At 39.8% G+C, this 18,470-nt stretch overlaps 1 protein-coding gene across 1 annotated transcript in view; it reads right to left on the reverse strand.

The window, feature by feature from the left end:
- Adamts20 (ADAM metallopeptidase with thrombospondin type 1 motif 20) overlaps nucleotides 1-18,470 on the reverse strand; it is a 121,412-nt gene that overhangs the window by 28,850 nt on the left and 74,092 nt on the right. Inside the window, exons 27-28 of the mRNA XM_075960443.1 lie at nucleotides 17,827-17,988; nucleotides 16,340-16,513 (exon numbers count right to left, since the gene is read on the reverse strand). Of these exons, the coding sequence (XP_075816558.1) occupies nucleotides 16,340-16,513; nucleotides 17,827-17,988 (336 nt within the window). The remainder of the gene's footprint in view (nucleotides 1-16,339; nucleotides 16,514-17,826; nucleotides 17,989-18,470) is intronic.

Raw genomic sequence — 18,470 nt, forward strand, 5'->3', positions numbered from 1 at the left:
CAGATGTTTATAAACTTGTTTAATCCACAACTGTATCCTTTCTGACAGTTGTACGAAGCATACTGACATTGGGAGAATTAGTATGCGTGCTAGCTAGTACTAACACAACAGCCCTAAAATACATCTATTGCTGTCCACCCCAGTGATGCAGAACCGGCCCTGTACAGATGCCCATTTTTATGTGACATTAGTAAGATAACATTTGTGAAGGCAAAAGGGAGATACTTTTTCTTTATGTGAAGAAATGATTAAACAAAACTTCTAAGAGCATTTATAACACTATGAAAGTTGTAAAACCATATGAATCAGTAAAGAACCAGAAGAATACAGAACAGCACACTGATTTTAAGTGGGGGCAAGTTTAAGGACATTTTCTGTGCTGCCTATGGGGGGTCAGTAAATGGCAAAGACGGAGATCAGTGGATGAGACAGTTATAATGTCTTTCCCTGGAAAGTACTCCGCCTACCCCACCTAGGATGCCCACACATGCCCTTTCCTTCCTCACCAACACCATGACACATTTACCCTGCTCAATACTGAGCGTAACCTTCATTTCCTCTCTAAAAACGGCTTTGCTCTTTTCCGAGTGTCTTGTTTTATAATAGTAGACAATCTGTCTCCTCCTAATCTTTAAGAATCTTTAATTCAGAATATGCATGCTTAGGTTGGTTCTCACAGTTCCCTTCTTACACACCCTGATTCTCATTCAATATGCCTCTACTCGTCTTTTCTCTGCGTCTTTTTTCTCTTGGATAATAAACAAGCCAAGAACAGATATACCAAAGAGAAGCATGGAAAATCGGAAGGCCTCAGAATCACTTTTTCCCAATTTAACGCATTACAAGTTGTTCACTTTCCTCTTCTATGAGGAAGAGATGATTGCAGTACACAATAGACCAGAGGAGTGCGGGTTCATTCACTCCCTTGTGCTTCTCTGACATCACTCAGTCCACTGGAAACACCTAACAGGTCTGAAATGGAACATTCAAAATTCCCTTGTTTCCTACCTATGCCGCGTGGTCAGTTGCTCTGAAGTGAAACTCCCTTCTTGAGAGAAGAAGACACTGAGTCCAGAAGTTTATAAAAGTGAAGTCTCAAGACCAGGGAAGCCTGCCTCCATGATTACATAAACAATGCACAGCTCCTAGGGACAGAAGACCGGCAGAGCAGGCAGAAGCTTGTGCAAGGAGCTTCAGAATTCCGCTTTAGTGAGTTGTCCCTGACAGTGATAGAGCTACCTATGTATCGCTATGGCTAAAACCTCACTGGCTGGTCGAGCTAGACTTTGGTGGAATCTTCCCTTTGCCCTGCAGCTAGTGCTGTATCTGGGGTGAATAGACAGTTGTTCCTGCCTTCCCAGGAAAAAAACAGGCAACAACACACCAATAATCATTTTCATTTTAGTCCTTGAAGGTCCTGTAACTAGTTACCTCGAAAAAAATCTGAAGTCTGGTCTGTAGGATAGAAGAGAAGTCAAAATTAAAACTATAAAAATTGCAAATGTGAATTTCATTTGCCTTAGTATAGTATTCTCTATGAATATAAATGTGCAATATATAATATATAAATACACACATATGCAAATGCATACATAGTTTACTCTTTAGTTGGGGTATTTTTCTATGTTGTCATGTGAACTGTATTTATACTTCTCTAAGAACAAATATTGAAACTAATATTCAACTGTTGGCATATAAGTTAATGTAATCACTATGAAAAACTGTAGGAAGTCCCTCAGAAAACCAAATCCACATCTACTTTATGGTTCAACTGTTTCACTCCTGGCTGTACACCTGAAGGATGAAGTCAACACCCTCAAGAGAGACCTGTGTAGCCACATCACAGAATGAGGTAGGTGCCCATCAGCCAACAAGTGGCTAAAGAAAGCCTGCTATGTGCACAGAGTGCCTTTGTTTCCAACCATTAAGACGAACAAGACATGGTGTTTTCAGAAATACGGGTGGAGCTGGAGTTGGTCTTGTGGGTGAAGTTACACAGACACAGAAAGACAAGCAGCGCATGCTCCCTTCCTCTGGAAACAACAGCAAACTCCGACAAGATTGCCTGAAAATAGAAGAGGGACTGATAAAGACGAAAAAGAGGAAGGATCTGCAGAAAGGGAGTGGGTGAGGGGGTGACTACATCATCACCAGTTCTCTGAAATGACTTTGATAACTAAATTTGCCAATAACCAGTTCTGAAAATTGGCTTCTAATAAGGCCATTTATTTATTTATTCCGGGTCAGTAAATAAGAATTAGAACTATATGTTAACAGCTGAACCACTGCTTCTTTCGCATCCGTCTCATTGAAAGATAAGAAAAACACACCAAGAAGGAAACCTCAGATTTTGCAATATAATTGTAAAACCTTTATATAAAAAAGATGCATTTTCAAAACCTCTTCTTAGATGGCTAAAAATTTGGCCATTTAGTTTTTCAGCTATGAGGAAATAAAACCCAAGTTGACATAACCTGAGTTTTTTTTTTCTCAGACATTTGGTTATTTTAGTGTCCTAATGTATTCATTAACTTGGAGTCTGTTGATAATGACAATAAGGTATGCAGCAATTATAGTAAGAGAATACACTGAACAACCTTGAACAAAACCAAGCAAGGTACGATTGTTCTGTTTAGCTCGGCCTACAAATTTTCTTTAATTTTAAATTTTACTTATTTCCTAATTTTAAGAAAATCTCTTATATTCAGCCATGCTGGTCTTGAACTTTCTACGTAGCAGAGGGTGACCTTGAACTTCCGACTCCCCCACCCTGAGTCCCAAGCGCTAGGATTACAGGTGTGTGCCATCACTGCTGGTTCTTTTACATATTAGCTTTGGGTGTGCCAGGCAAGTGCTCCACCACTGCGCTACATCCCCAGTCCCCTGACTCTTTCTTTTAAAAATGTTTTTAGAAGGCATCAAATGATCAGATGAAATGATTATTTCACTTCTAAAAACCAAATCAGCTCCTGCTGTTTTTATAATAGAAAGGTCCATCTGTTGAAGGTGTAAATGCTCACGGATACGTGGCTCACACACAGCTCCAACGGCTTACTTACTCTATATAAGGTAATAGCTAGATTGTCCATACGGCTACCAAAGGGCTGCTCACCGAGTGGTAGGAAGATTCACCCGATCTTTCTGTTTCAGGAGATCTGAGGTCACAGAAAGTGTGTCTTACCCCTAAGGCCTGGAATCTCCACTTACCACAAGCTAGACCTCATTTCTACTAAGAAGCAAGACTGTCTGCGGAGCACCCGAGTGCAACAGACAGAGCGGCTTGAATTAAATTCCAGACCCTCGCTGGACTGGACTGTCTCCTCTGGTTAACTGACAGTTGCAAATTGTCAATTCCATTTTCAGTATTGACTGAATTATTATTACATACATGTATCGGCCTTGTTTGGCTCTTCACTCAAAACTAAAGCTTGGTATGTGATGCTGATGAAGTAGATTTAAATTTTGATAACTGGACAATCTTAACCAGAGCCGTTTTGGTGGAGAATTTTAAACTAACATTTTAATGGTTATGTTTACTCCCTTTGGGATACTGTTATGAAATGAAAGACCAAAACATGAAGTAAGATCTCAACAGAGGAATGTTAGCGTGTCAGGTCAGAACACCCTGGAAACAGAATATTCCAAGAAGTACAACACGAAGCCTTTCTCTTCTCTCTCTTTGTTAAAGAGTTCTAATACAACAGTATCTAAATAAAAACTGTATCTGACCCCCCGGCAGCACTATTGTTTTTGAGACTTCCAGAAATGTCTCTGCGAAAGTTTGCCACAGTTTGTCTCTCAGACATAAACCTCCTGCAGCTGCTTCACCCTGAAGAGTATCCACTCCAATGGACAAAACCTTCGATAGTTGGATTTCTTCGTTATAAGTCCAAGATTAAAATCATTAAGGCAGTACAGTGATATAGTTGTTTCCAAGAGAACAGACGAATTCCCACATGAAGAGCATCTTGTGGGAAGAGGCCCTGATACGGGGCTATCCCTTAATTCACAATGATACCACAGGCAGCATTTCCTGAAAGTGATACTGACAGTCTGGAAGTTTAATGGGGTTGGAAGTGCTCCTGTTTTAATCTGTGCAGATAGCTTTCAACTATGCAGCTCGAAGGAGACAGCGGTTGGTTTCGAAAATTATTTACTGCTGAAATATTTTATTCTCTTTAATCAGATTTAAACCTCATAGCTTTCGGCAGTTAAGATTTTTAAAGTCAGATTAATTTACAAAATGTTTGGCTCCCAAACTGAAGAACAAAAATAAATCCCATATAGCAAATATACTCAGCCTATTCCCTTCTGTCGAGATCTCTGTAGCAATCATAACTTTTAAATTTCTATTTTATGCTCTAAAGTTTGTTTTTGACTTTATGTAAGTACATCTTCATATACACATAATAGACATAATAGATTTACAGTTCTAATTTGGGCAATGCATATATATATATATATATTTGTCTCTGCCTCCCAAGTGCTGGGTTTAAAGACATGCACCACCACTGGCCAGCATCAATTCGAATACTTAATGATAACTTATTGTCATCTACTTGGCAATATTGTCTATGCAACTGTAAAGGTTACTATTCAGTTTCAAATACCAAACTCGAAGCAAAGTTACATTGATCCACATAAGTATCTTATATAGAAATGCTTACCACATGCAAATACATGTTAGAAAATTAGAGTAAAAAAAAAATCTCTTGTGACTAGGGACCAAAGGTCTCAGGGACCGAACTGACTCCTCAGTCAGAGGTGAGGAGGTGATTTCAGACTGACAGAGATGCTGTGACAGACGACAGATGTGGACCCAAACTCTGGAAGAGGAAATCTGGATAATCTGACAACAGGAACCTGGAGACAGGAACTGAAGCAGAGACCCTGGGGGAACGCTGCTTGGCTTGCCTTGTTCTATAAGGATCACCTGCGGGGCAGGTACCACCCACCCTGGGCTCAGTCAGACAAGAAGATGCCCTCACAGACCAACACCCAGTTGAGCTTTTCTCCTCTCAGATGACTCTAGTTTGTGTCAAATTGATTAAAAAATATGTTCACCAGTACAGGTACTACTAAACTCAGCTTTATTTTGCTAGAAGCAGTACTACATGTAATTCAAATTCAAATTCAAGCCTCAGCAGCATCATATTATTTAAGACAGGGTCTTACTCTGTAGCCCTGGCTGGTCGGGAACTTGCTACATAGATCAAACTCACATAGTCTACCTGCTTCTGCCTCTGCCTCTGCCTCTGCCTCTGCCTCTGCCTCTGCCTCTGCCTCTGCCTCTGCCTCTGCCTCTGCCTCTGCCTCTGCCTCTGCCTCTGCCTCTGCCTCTGCCTCTGCCTCTGCCTCTGCCTCTGCCTCTGCCTCTGCCTCTGCCTCTGCCTCTGCCTCTGCCTCTGCCTCTGCCTCTGCCTCTGCCTCTGCCTCTGCCTCTGCCTCTGCCTCTGCCTCTGCCTCTGCCTCTGCCTCTGCCTCTGCCTCTGCCTCTGCCTCTGCCTCTGCCTCTGCCTCTGCCTCTGCCTCTGCCTCTGCCTCTGCCTCTGCCTCTGCCTCTGCCTCTGCCTCTGCCTCTGCCTCTGCCTCTGCCTCTGCCTCTGCCTCTGCCTCTGCCTCTGCCTCTGCCTCCTGAGTTCTGGAACTAAAGGGTTGAGCCATCTCACTTGGCTGAAAGCATTATTTGCAGCAGGAACTACTCAGGGAATCCTGCCATTACTCTAAGGCTTGCAATTTGTTTTTAACTTAAGGAATAAGGAGTATTTCAGACTTCTCCACACTGTCTGTTTGCAAGCAAGACTGGTTTAGAGTCCCTATCTGGAGTTATGCTCATCTAGGGACAGAAATCTTCACTTATTTTGAGAAACAAAAGCTGTGGCTAACATGAGAATCGTGAAAATACTGCCCCAATTTTTAAAAGTTTATTTATTTTTATTTTATTTGCATTGGTGTTTTGCAATGGGTGCAGGATCCCCTGGAACTGGAATTGCAGACATTTGTGTTCTGTAGAATAATATTTTCTTTTTTTAAAAAAAATATTTATTTATTGACTTATTATGTATACAATATTCTGTTTGTGTGTATGCCTGAAGGCCAGAAGAGGCCACCAGACCTCATTACAGATGGTTGTGAGCCACCATGTGGTTGCTGGGAATTGAACTCAGGACCTTTGGAAGAGCAGGCAATGCTCTTAACCACTGAGCCATCTCTCCAGCCTTTGTAGAATATTATTTTCACCAGACAAAGATGTGCTTCATTTGTTTATGCTGCAGAATATTACTTTAACTGTGTAAAGTGTGTTACTTTTGTTTACCCTGCATTTGTTTCATGCTGTATCCATGGGTGATGAATTATGTAAAGACATACTGCATTTGTTTTACCTTGCCTGCCTAAGGCATCTGTTTGGACTAATAAAGTGCTGAATAGCCAATAGCTAGTCAGGAGAAAGGATAAGCAGGGCTGTCAAGCAGAGAGAATAAACAGGAGAGAGAAAATTGAGAAGAAAGAAGCAGAGAAAAGAGGAGAGCACAAGGGAGACACAAGACAAACAGACACAGGAAGCAGGGAAGGATATACAGAAGAAAGGCAAGTAAAAACCCCTAAGGCAGAGATAGAGAGACAGGTTAATTTAAGTTAAAAGAACTGGCCAGAAATAAGCCTAAGGTAGGTAGGCCATTCACAACTAATAAGTCTCTGCATCATGATTTGGGACTTGGTTGGTGGCCTAAAAGAAAAAGCCTGCGTCGTTTGTGAGCTGCCATGTGGGTCCTCTTGAAGAGCAGTCAGTGCTCTTAAGCACCAAGCCATCTCTCCAGTTCTACTTCACACCCCAAATTTTAATAACTGTTTCACTGGTGTTATTCTGAGCCGATTTTTTTCTTGATGCTTTTCAAAACCATAGGAAGCCAGGATATTGCTTTTTACAAGAATGTAAAAATGCTCTCTATAATAAAAGTGCCACATGTACCCTACCTTGGAGCCAACAGGAAGAACCATGAGCACCTACCTTCCATTGTGGAAAAACTGAAATTCTTCAGTGTGGACAGACCATAAAACACGAGTGTACTTTTATTTTTGGATACAAACATTTAAAGCATTACTATGATAACACTGAAAACATTCTGAAAACTAAATAACAACAACAACAAAAAGCAGGAATGACCTCCCCATTTCCACAAATGCTTTGTGAGCTGCTTAGGGAATTGATGAAAGGAAGGCCAGGAAGTTTGTTTTTAAACAGGGTTGGAACGGTCCCAAAAGGAATATGCAGCTCTCTGGTGAGGCATGAATGAGCTATAGAAGTGTTCTAAGCAGGGCCGAATCAGAGTGGGAATTAAAGGAAAGCCTTACACTGCACAAATTAATGTCTGCTTGTCACGTGCAACAGAAGTGGCAATGGAATGGCTTTAGGAATTAAATTTATAAGTCAATTAAATTGAGTCCGTTTTAAATAATTACCAAAAGCACATAAAATGAATTATTTTTGTTAAAATGTAAGATGGGTTTTTATGAGTTTTAATAGTGGGAAGTGATGGATTGGATAATAAAAACATGTGGGGTACAATGAGACACTTATATTTTGAAGTAGCTGTCAGTACTTGGGCAACCTACGGCTAGATGCTTAGTGTGGTTTGCTGATGTGGGATGTCCTTCTATATTTGTGTTGCTTTTATTGGTTAATGAATAATGCTGTTTGGCTAACGGTTTAGCAGAGTAAAGCCAGGTGGGAAAACTGAATAGAGATAGAAAGAGAAAGTAGGCAGAGTCAAGGAGATGCAATGTAGCTGCTTAAGGAGAAAAATGCCAAAACATTACTTGTAAGCCACAACCTTGCGGCAATACACAGATTAATAGGAATGGGCTAGAGGTGGCTCAGAGGTTAGGAGCACTAACTGCACTTCCAGAGGTCCTGAGTTCAATTCCCAGCAACCACATGGTGGCTCACAACCATCTATAAGATTTGGTGCCCTCTTCTGACATGCAAGCAGAACTTTTATATATAATAAATGAATAAGTCTTTAAAAAAAGAAAGAAATGAGCTAATTTAATATAAGAGCTAGCTAAGAATATATCTAAATCTTTGGCCAAACAGCGTTGCATTTAATATAGTTTCTGTGTGATTATTCAAGTCTGGGAGGCCGGGAAGCAAAAGTAGAGTCTCTGTTCACAAAAGGTGCCCAACGTGGGCCATTTTTTCCCCACACACTGTTCCCCAGAAACTCATATGTTTGAACACTTGGCCCCCGCTGGTGGCACTGTTTGGGATGTGGAGGCTTTCTGGATAAAGAGAATAACCGAGATGAGCACTGAGGTTTTGTAGCCCAGCCTTACTTCCTGTCCACACTATGCTCCCTGGTTGCCCATGCAAGTGACTACTCTGCCTTTCTGCCACAATAGACTGTACCCTCCTAGAACTAAGAGCCAAACCACACCCTTTCTTAAGTAGTTCCATCAGGTGCCGTGTTGCATCAACATGTACAGTAGCTAACAGTGCTTCAACTTCACCAGGCCTCTACTTTCTCAGATAAAATGATGACAATAACAGCAGAGCTCACAGGAGCGGTATGACATGTGAAAGAATCTTTTACAGTGCTTGACACACTATGCAAATGTACATCAAATCGACTGCCCCCATCTTTTCTCTCCCTTCTTTTCCAAATCCCAAGAACAATAAAGGCTGTCCCGTTGATTTATGTGCCTGCATGCCTGGAGCACAGCATTACTGGGTTCTCAGAGCAGAGTTCAACAGTCAGAGCTGGAGGCAATAATCCCAGGGGATTCTTGACACCTGTCATCTTTCCCCTGAGGAACACTATTGCCAAACACTGAAAAAAAATGCATCAGATATATACTGAATTATTTTCCAATGAGAATGACAAAGAGGAATAGATTTTTGCAAAAGATATCTTTGTAAGTATGTCCACTTAAAAAAAAAAAAAAGAAAGGGAACTAGCTTAAAACGCTTGACTTCTGATGATAGTGTGTTACTTTTTAATTCAGGGTCTTGCTCAATAGCCCAGACTGGCATCAAGCTCATGACTGTTCCTCTGTTTAGTCTTTCCTGTGCTTGCATTACAGGTGTGAGGTATCTCATCCAGCCTCACCAGAAGTGCCATTTCTTCTCTTTTTTTTAACCTTTTACAACCCCGATGTCCACATAAACGGTATAGAAAGATGCCAAGGGTATAAACACAGTGAGCACCAGCGAGAAAAGGACCCCTTGTACCTGCAGAGCCCTGACAAACAAATGCTATATTTCCAGTGTTTTAAGTTTTTTTTCCTTTTTTTGAGATTTTATTTATTAGTTTATGAGTGCTTGTCTGCATTTGTATTTGTGCATCACACTCATGCAGTGCCCATGGAGGCCAGAGGAGGGCACTGAATTCTTTGGAACAGGATTTACAGATGGTTATGAGTCACCTTGTGGATGTTTGGAATTGAACATGGGTTCTCTGAAAGAGCAACCTGGTGCAGGAAAACTGTCTATATTCTGTCAATTATATTTTAAATAAATGCTGATTGGCCAGTAGCCAGGCAGGAAGTATAGGCGGGACAACCAGACAGGAAGTAGAGGTGGGGCAAAGAGAACAGGAGAATTCTGGGAAGAGGGAAGCTTCCTCCGCAGTCCTGTTTAGACACGGGAGAAGCAGGATGTCATCTGCCCCACTGAAAAAGGTAGTGAGCCATGTGGCTAACATATACTAGAATAATGGGTTAATATAAGTTATAAGAGTCAATAAGAAGCCTGAGATAATGGGCCAAAAAGTTTATCATTAATATAGACCTCTGTGTAATTTCTTTGGGGCTTACCAGCTGTGGGACCTGGTGGGAGGGCAGAAACCAGGTAGGACAGAAACCCCAACAAGCAGGCCCTCATGTTACAGCAACCAGTGCTAAGTGCTGAGTCATCTTCTCATGCCCCTCAAATGTTTGTTGTTGCTTTGTGGAGATGGCATCTTAATATATATAGGCCTTCGACTCCCTTGTCAGCCTCCTGAGTGTTGGGATCTACAGGCATACATAATGATTCCTGTCATACCATTTTTTTTTTGAGCAGCCATGGAGCCAACTGCCTGTAATCCCAGACCTTGAGAGGTAGAGGCAAAATTCTCAAGACACTGAGACTATCCTTTACTACTCAGAGAGTCGGGAGCCAGTCTGTCTCAAAAACACCTACCATGATACTAATAGTTTCTATCTTGACTCTAGCTGGTGAGGATTTGGAAAGGTTACTAAACATTTTGGCCACACAAAGTCTAAGTCATAGTCTTTGTAAAGCATAACTCAGAAATTCAAAGCCTTTCTAAGTACTAAATCCTATCTTTTGTATATACAACATATATGTGTTTTCATGTGATTGTGGGCCCATGAAAGTTCATGGGTAGAGGTCAGAAAACAGTCTCTGGTGTCCTTATCTCCCACTATGAGTCTCTCGTGTTCATAGGGTGTGCTGGGATAGCTGGCTTGCAAGTTTCCAGGGATTTTTCTGTCTCCTCCACGAATCTCATCAGAAAACTGGGATTGCAGGCCATTACTACTATGTCTAGTTTGATTTACAAGAGTTCTGATGATCCAAACTCAAGACCCATAATCTACCCACTAAACCATCTTCCTAGCTCCTCCACCCCAAAATACTATTTTAAGAGGTTCTACTTATTTATTTTGACCCAAAACATAAACATAACCTTTACAGTTTGAGCACAAGTCTGAACACCACACCTATTTCACGCCTGCCTTCCCAGCAAAAGGGGCAGTCACTGACCCACACCCAGTGTATCCACTGAGTCCCTGAAGCTCTTATCTGTTCACTGATGACCCCTGGGTTAACACACACGTAAACACATGGTTTTTTTCTCTGTGTTGAGAAGAAGATGCCTTGACTTCCTCCTATGGGCACTTGTTTTTGCCTTAGTTTTTAGCACAAGGAGGGCTTGGGCAGTTGTGTCCACACGCATGGAGAGTAATGGGTTCATGAAGATGAAGCTCTAATTTTCATCTTAGAAACAACATTGTTCTACATTTGCTAATGTTTTCAGGAAAGCCAATGAGCTACTAATGCCCATTATTTGAGATAAAGAAGAGACCAAACAGTGCTTGGCAGAAAACAATTGCTTTGGAAACCTCCCCCAAACATTTTTAGATGTTTGAAAATATTTGTTATTTTGCCAAGCATTTATCCTTAAAACTTCAAAGTCAAATTTTATAATCTGTTTAAATGGTTTCCAAATCTTTCAAAGTCAAAGACCTTGCGGTTTCAAAGGTAGGTATTTGTTAAAAAGCCAAAGATTTAACTCCTAAAAATTTAAAGAACTTAATGGCATCATTTAAGACAAATTTGTAAAATGATTGCCACACTTGATTTTCGACCAATTTCTTATATGACAAGAGTGCCCACAGATGAGTGTTGCTCCTTTGAGAGATTTCTCCAAATAAATATTTCAATGCTAGAAATTATTAAAATCACATTTTAAATACATCACATGCTCTGACCTGCACTAGGGAGTGGAGCTACACTTTCAAAAGTCATCAAAATATTTGAACGCTTCTTAACAATTAAGTGGTTAACAAATAATTCAATGACAGAAAATTTCCTTAACTTTATAAAATAAGGCATATTTAGTATTATTCACATGATCCTTTAAAAATTAACATTTGTGTTTCTTTTCTAAATCAAATAATCACATTTTAATTTCTAGAGACGATGTACAAAGAAAGAGAACACACAATGAAAACATGTTAAGAGAAATATACCTACCTCTGGAATGGCAAGGCCTTTGACTTTGAAAGATTTGGAAACCATTTAAACAGATTATAGCGTCTGACTCCTATGATTACACAGAAGCTAGAATATGGTTTTCTCAACTATCCAAAGCTGACACATATTTTCTATGTTCACCAAGAATACTCCTCTAACTTCCACAAGCAGACTCGGCTGAGGCATTAGAGGGCTCTAAGCAATGTCTTCTGAAAAAAATCTAGTATTTCCAGAGAAGCTTGCACATCTAAAGCATTCACTGGGGAAACAGTAGAAATGCTACAGACACATGGCTATTTTTGCATTCTGCAGCATGTAAATATAAAAAAGATGGCACTTCCCACTTACGCAGAGGCATGACTTAATTGCTATGCGTCCTAAGTTACAACCCCCGGTGACATCAAAGGCTACAACCGCTCTTCCTTTAGGCTATCTCCTCGCGTTTGCTGAGGTCATTTGTCTAAAATGTCCAGGATCCAGCTTGGTTTCTTTTACTATTTCCAGAGCACCATAAGTAGATACACAGGGCAATCTGTAAGCTTACCTCTGCTCTCTTTTTGTGAAGCATGGAATCCACATGCACAGAGGAGGAGGCTATGGCGTTGTGCAGAAACACCCACTGTTTGACAGTAGAACGAGACCCTCCTCAATGGAACCCATGTTATGAAGAAATACATCTTATTGGTTTACGCTTTCTAGAAGGATTTACTGGCAGAATTCCTCTGCTTCCAAGTGTAATCTTCATCAGTAATCCTTGGTTTATTCTAACATATCAAGCTCCAAATATTTATGAGTCTTCAATATTATAAATCACTTGACTGTTGCTGCAACTGTAATACCCCATGCCTGTGGCTGCCTTTATTTTACACTCTCACTATTAAATTGTCAAGTCATTGTAGATAGGACTACATCTGGTTGAGTTATAGTGATCACCAGAGTGCCCACTATGTTGTATATTTATTACATTTGAGAACAATAAATAGAAAGATGTGGCGATAAATATGATAAGCAAATTTCAAATACATTTTACATATATAACTAGTTAAAGGCAATTTAATATATTTTAAACTTTATTTTAAAAATTGTTCTCCATGGGCAGCAAGAGGGCTCAGTGGGTTAAAGTACTTCTCTCCGGGCCTGATGACCTGAATTTCATCTCTGGTATCTACATGTTACTAGTGAGAACAGATTCCTGCGAGCGGTCCTCTGACATTCGCACGCGTACCATGTATGTACAAAATATACAGACCACACAATAAATAACAAAAATTTTAAAACTACTTATTATGTTTGTATGTTCTTTTTCCAGATTTAAGGACATCATTATTGTAGGTACCTCGACTGCTCTTTAAAAAGATGAAATGAATGACTGCTTTTGGGACTGCTTCCCCACACATGACCTTGCTCCTGCGCCGCTGCCGGCTTTGGGGGTGCCATTCTGTCCCGAGCCGCTCCTAGGCTCACCCATAAGTCAGAGCTGCAGAGGCCGTGTTACACAAAACCATGAACACAGCAAGCTGTGGAGTCAGGTGTGTGTGCTCGGACCAACCACCAGCTCACTTCGGAGAGGGTTTGGGGAGCATGCGTCCTTCTTAGATATTCAATGATTTTTTTTTTTTTTGTCTCTCTATACTCCTTTGACTTTTTCCCCCAAAAAACACTTTGAAAGGAAAGCACCAGAGTGAGTGGGTTTTTAAGAGCAAACTTTCAATTCTAAAAAGAACTTCCTAAAGTGTTCTAAGAGAAAGGGTCTTCAAGGAATGGCATTTGCCTTGCTCCCATTGTGCTGTTCTCAACCCCAGAACACAGTATTTACTTATCAGGCATGAGTTCATTTCACATGGTGAACAAAATCATTCTAGGAAAACTACTTAAGCCCGTGGGGAAATACAAGGAAATCAATATTTTAAAAGCATTTTCTCCAGCAGTTCAATTGTGTGAAGTGTGATGATCCTATTAAAGATTGTGCTGGTCACAAACTAACAGTCTGATTTTAGCTGTAATAATAACCCCCCACTACATTTTATTCATTGCTGATAATACATAAAAAGAAAAATGTAAGCATTTCTAGTAGTTTTAAATGAACAAGCGGATGGTAAATCTTACATATTTACATTGCTATATTAGTTTGTAAGCGTTATCTAGAAAATTGTAGTTACTTATACAAATACTCAGAAAAAAATATGGAAACATTCACTTTCAACAGTTAGCTTTTTAATAAGAGACATTAACAGCCTGTTACTTAAGAAAAACAGCACCAAAGACAGGGACCATTCATTACATTGTAAGGTTTGTCAGTTGCTTAAGACATTTAGGTACCAATGCAAGGGATGAAAATACAGCATACATATACATTATGCCAAGCACAAACACCACACATGAACGAAGAACGGTTAAGGTACAATCCATTCACATTGGCTTATTACAAAAATGTAGTGATTCAGCTAACAAGCACAGGTTATAATTCATTTATTCCTTTTGTCATTACAAGACAAGATTTCCCAGAACATGAATAAAGGCTAGGGATATCTTCATACTTTTTTCTAAAATATTTTAATTTTATATACTCCTTTTATTTTCCTTTAAAATAAAAAGATTTAATGGCACTCATCCATGCGTATGCATATACAGTCCCTTAATTTTCTAACTGAATGAGCAGGGTCTATAGAATTAATGTTACTCATGAAAAAATACTAATCTAATCTGTTATAAGAGGTATTCTGAAATTTGGCTAATATGTAGCAATACTGAAAGAGGCAAAAAAAATTATATATATATATACCTGGTTTTGATAACAAAACTTCAGATCCCCTGAGTCCTTTTAATATAAAAGACTAATTGAAAAAATAAATATTCTTCATATAATAACAGAAATCCAGGCACTCTCATGATATATATTTTACACATGCAAATAAATAGGTTTGTAAAAATTCTGGCATAAACATTTATTGAGACTTTTTTAAAACTTCACTTTCAAATTATCAAAATATATAGTTATTACAGTTCTCCACTAGTGCAAAGACTAAAATTTCTCGAGTAGCTGCTTTTGGAACAGGTGTGTAGTAAACAACGAGGATTTCCGCAACCCCCTCTTACGTTCTGCAGTCGCAGGTGCCGTCTGGACCGATTATTTTTATGAGGCTGAAAAGCGGCCTGTACAGAGGACGTAATGGACATCCAGTTTTCTCCCTTAGGATCTGAGTGATGTGCAAACATGTCCCTGGAATACAGGGTCAGATATATTCCAATACAATACACAGACGTAGGTGGCTTCCATGATGGACACTCTCAGGAGGTATCAAATGGAAGGTTATGTGAACCTCACACTGAACACTGGAGTTCTAATATTCTATTTCTGCCCTACCCTTTAGACACGCTGTTCTGTGTTCACTAAACAGAGCAGGCACTAGCAATGTTTTCTGAGAAATGGCCTGATAGTCAATACTTCAGGCACTTTGGTCCATACAGTCCACTCTGCCACTGCGACAGCAAGGGAAAAAAAAAATCATGTAGCTGAGCACCAAGGAAATATACCCAAACAGGCAGTGCACTGACCCCTGATGGAAAATCGACCTCAAAATTCTTACAGTTAGGTATTTCAGAGTCCATCACAAGGCAGAGACACAGGAAGAAGTTTAAAACTTGTGCCCCATAGTCATGCTCCGTGGGAAAACAGCACCACTGGGCTCAAAAACAAAGCCACTACAAGGCCATCAGGGGCTAGATTTCCCCTTAATTTGAACAAAAAATGGCTCAGTTTGTGAGTTTAGTTATAAATAGATTACTGTCTCAAATCACCTTTTTATCTGAAAGAAAATATTCATTTACTCATGATCTAAAAAACAAAGGTGATAAAATGCTAATTTTAGTATATTTGTGAGTTAATTATACTTCAATCAGATATTTGAAAAATATTGGAGAAAAGAAACCATTAATTAGCACTATCTTTGAGTTCTGTCTATGACTCAAAAAAATGGAAAATTAAAATATTCCTAAACCACAATTAGTCCACACAGTGGAAAAATGAATATTCATAATAAATTACTACATGAGTCATACTTCTCTATAATGTATCTAACAAGCCATGAACAATTTATGTAAGCAAATGCCTTTGTCTTTACTATCTTCACAATTCTAAACCAATCGATTTAACAGCAAGGAAACACATTTTAAAATAATGTTATTTGGTTTGGGATCAGTTATTGGATGGTGACAGACAAAAGCCACATACAGTCATAACTCAAACAAGACACAGCCTTAATCTGCCATTATTACAAGTAAAGGGTTAACATTATGCACAAGTCCAATTAATCAGAGATGCAATGAAGGAAAGCATTTCAATTAGTTCAAAATTCACATAGAAAGTAAATACATATAAAACCATTACATACACGTATGTAATTACAGTACTTGAATGAAATCCTACTCAAATTGTTGACTTTAATATACATGTCAGGACAGTCGATGGCCCACTGTTAGAAGCAGTAATCAGATATGAGATAGCACGTGAATTTTCCTACTTACAAAGAGGAAATTCACATAAAAGGAACACGATAATAAAGACTATGATTGCTATCGTACCGATTTCCATGGTCCCCGATACCAGGACACATCACCAGGGCAGGCGTGTACATGACATTGCATCATGCTCGGTGGCTTGGGCAATTCACAGTTCTGTTCCTGTGCCATTTGGCCATTGGGAAACTGGCATATAACAAATCTTGATTTTATTCCTCCTCCACATGTTTGTGTGCACTGAAAAGAAAAACAGGAAAGTTTACACTCAATAAACATCAAAGAGAATATTATATTTCTTCCATCTTCTTCTTCTGAGACAAAGTCTCCTATAATCCAGGCTGATCTGGGATTCCCTCTGTGACTATGTAGGGTGAACCTTGAACTCCTGACCCTCCTGCCCCCACTTACAGGTGTACAGCACACTCAGTTTATGTGGTCCTGGGGGTCACAGTCACAGTTTCATGCACACTGACTGGGTGAGCACTCTGGCAACTAAAGTTTATATTTATTCATCCAACATTTAAATATTATCTGCAATGCTAGAGCTTAAAGTATATTTTAAAGGAACTTGAAACATTTTAGTTGCCAGCTAAAGTATCCCTTTAAAGAATGATTTTTCAAATTCCTTTTGAAGAGAAATTATGTGCTAAAGTCATTCTAAAAAAGAAAAAAAAAACTAATTCCAAAAGTGTTGTGGAATATTCTTATATTCTTTTACACTGTGTGAGGATGGATATGTCATTGTGATTTGTTTAATAAAAGGCTAAATGGGTAAGATTTGGGGGGCAGAGAGAATGCTGGCAGGAAGAAGTTGGGGTCACCAGCCATGTACAGAGGAAGCAGGAAAGCAATCAACATGGGCAGAACAGAGTAAAGGTAATAAAGCCAAGAGTCAGAAAGCTCATTAATAGAAATGGGTTAAATTATAAGAGCTAGTTAGAAACAAGCCTAAGCTATCAGTCAAGATTTCAAAATTTATAAGAAGTCTCTGTGTGGTTATTTGGGAGCTGGCTGGCAGGACAGAAAATTATGCCTACAGAAAAGCATTAAACAAGCCTTTTCTTTTTCTTTTCATCTAAAACAAGGGGGTGAGGGGGCTGTTAATTGTCAGAGTTAACATTTCAATTACCTTTACACTAATGGTGTCTAAGAGTGCTTGGGCCTTAAAAAATGCTTAATAATTCACAACTATTTGGTTTAAAGGAATGAGCCAAATGAGTGGCATGCAATAGTATAGAGCATGGTACAAACATCAACTTGGTTTTCTGTTCCTATATCAATCTAACTTCTTGAGAAGTTTAAATGGCTGCATATACAGTATTTGAAAGACAGTGGTAAGCACACACACATATTGGCCTGCACATCCGGTTTTGTTGAATAACACCCTGCACACTCTCTCCGGAATGGTCTCTGGGAACACCAGAGTGCTTCTTGCAAAAGGACTTTTAAAAATCTGTTTCCACACAAGATAGTGAGATTACATGATCCCACAGCAGGAAGCATGATGCTTTTGTCATTCAAAGATGACATGGGGGGACAGCACGACTTACTTCTCCCCAGTCCCCAAAATTCCATTGTGGACAGGGTCCGGAGCCACAGTGATTTGACTCTGGGGGCTTAGAGGCCACATCACAGTAAGAAGCACTGTGCCCGTCTTCATCCTGGCAGACCACAGCCCGGCGCTGAAGACCTCCTGCACAGCTTCGGGAGCACTGACGAGGACAGAACAGAAACACACAAGGCACACTCACTCCACCCAGTGAGGAAGGTGCTCGACACAAAGCAAGGTCAGAGGTCAAATCGCCTACGTGGAGCCCCAATTTCAATCAAGAAAATCTGTCAAAAACACTCGACTTTTTACAAAGGGCTTCATTAGAATTTTGTTTTTCTTTTGATGAAAGCTTGGCGCAAGGTAGTGCATGAGTTTAATCCCAGCACTCAGGCAGAGGTAAAGGCAGAGACAGGCTGATCTCTGTGAGGTCCAGGCCATCACGGTCTACAGAGTGAGACCCTGTCTTAAAAAAAGATAAATAAAAATTGTTGATGAAAAGGTCTTTCAATTTTGCATTAAAATAAATGATCCTTCACTCGCAAAATAGATGCTAAGTGAAAAGAAATTGACGGTTTACGGTCTCACTGGGAAGGCATTTTAGAATAGACATGCATTGTCACTGGCTCTTCACCCCTGTCTACC

This window comes from Microtus pennsylvanicus, chromosome 2, assembly GCF_037038515.1.
Source record: "Microtus pennsylvanicus isolate mMicPen1 chromosome 2, mMicPen1.hap1, whole genome shotgun sequence".
Lineage (NCBI taxonomy): Eukaryota > Metazoa > Chordata > Mammalia > Rodentia > Cricetidae > Microtus > Microtus pennsylvanicus.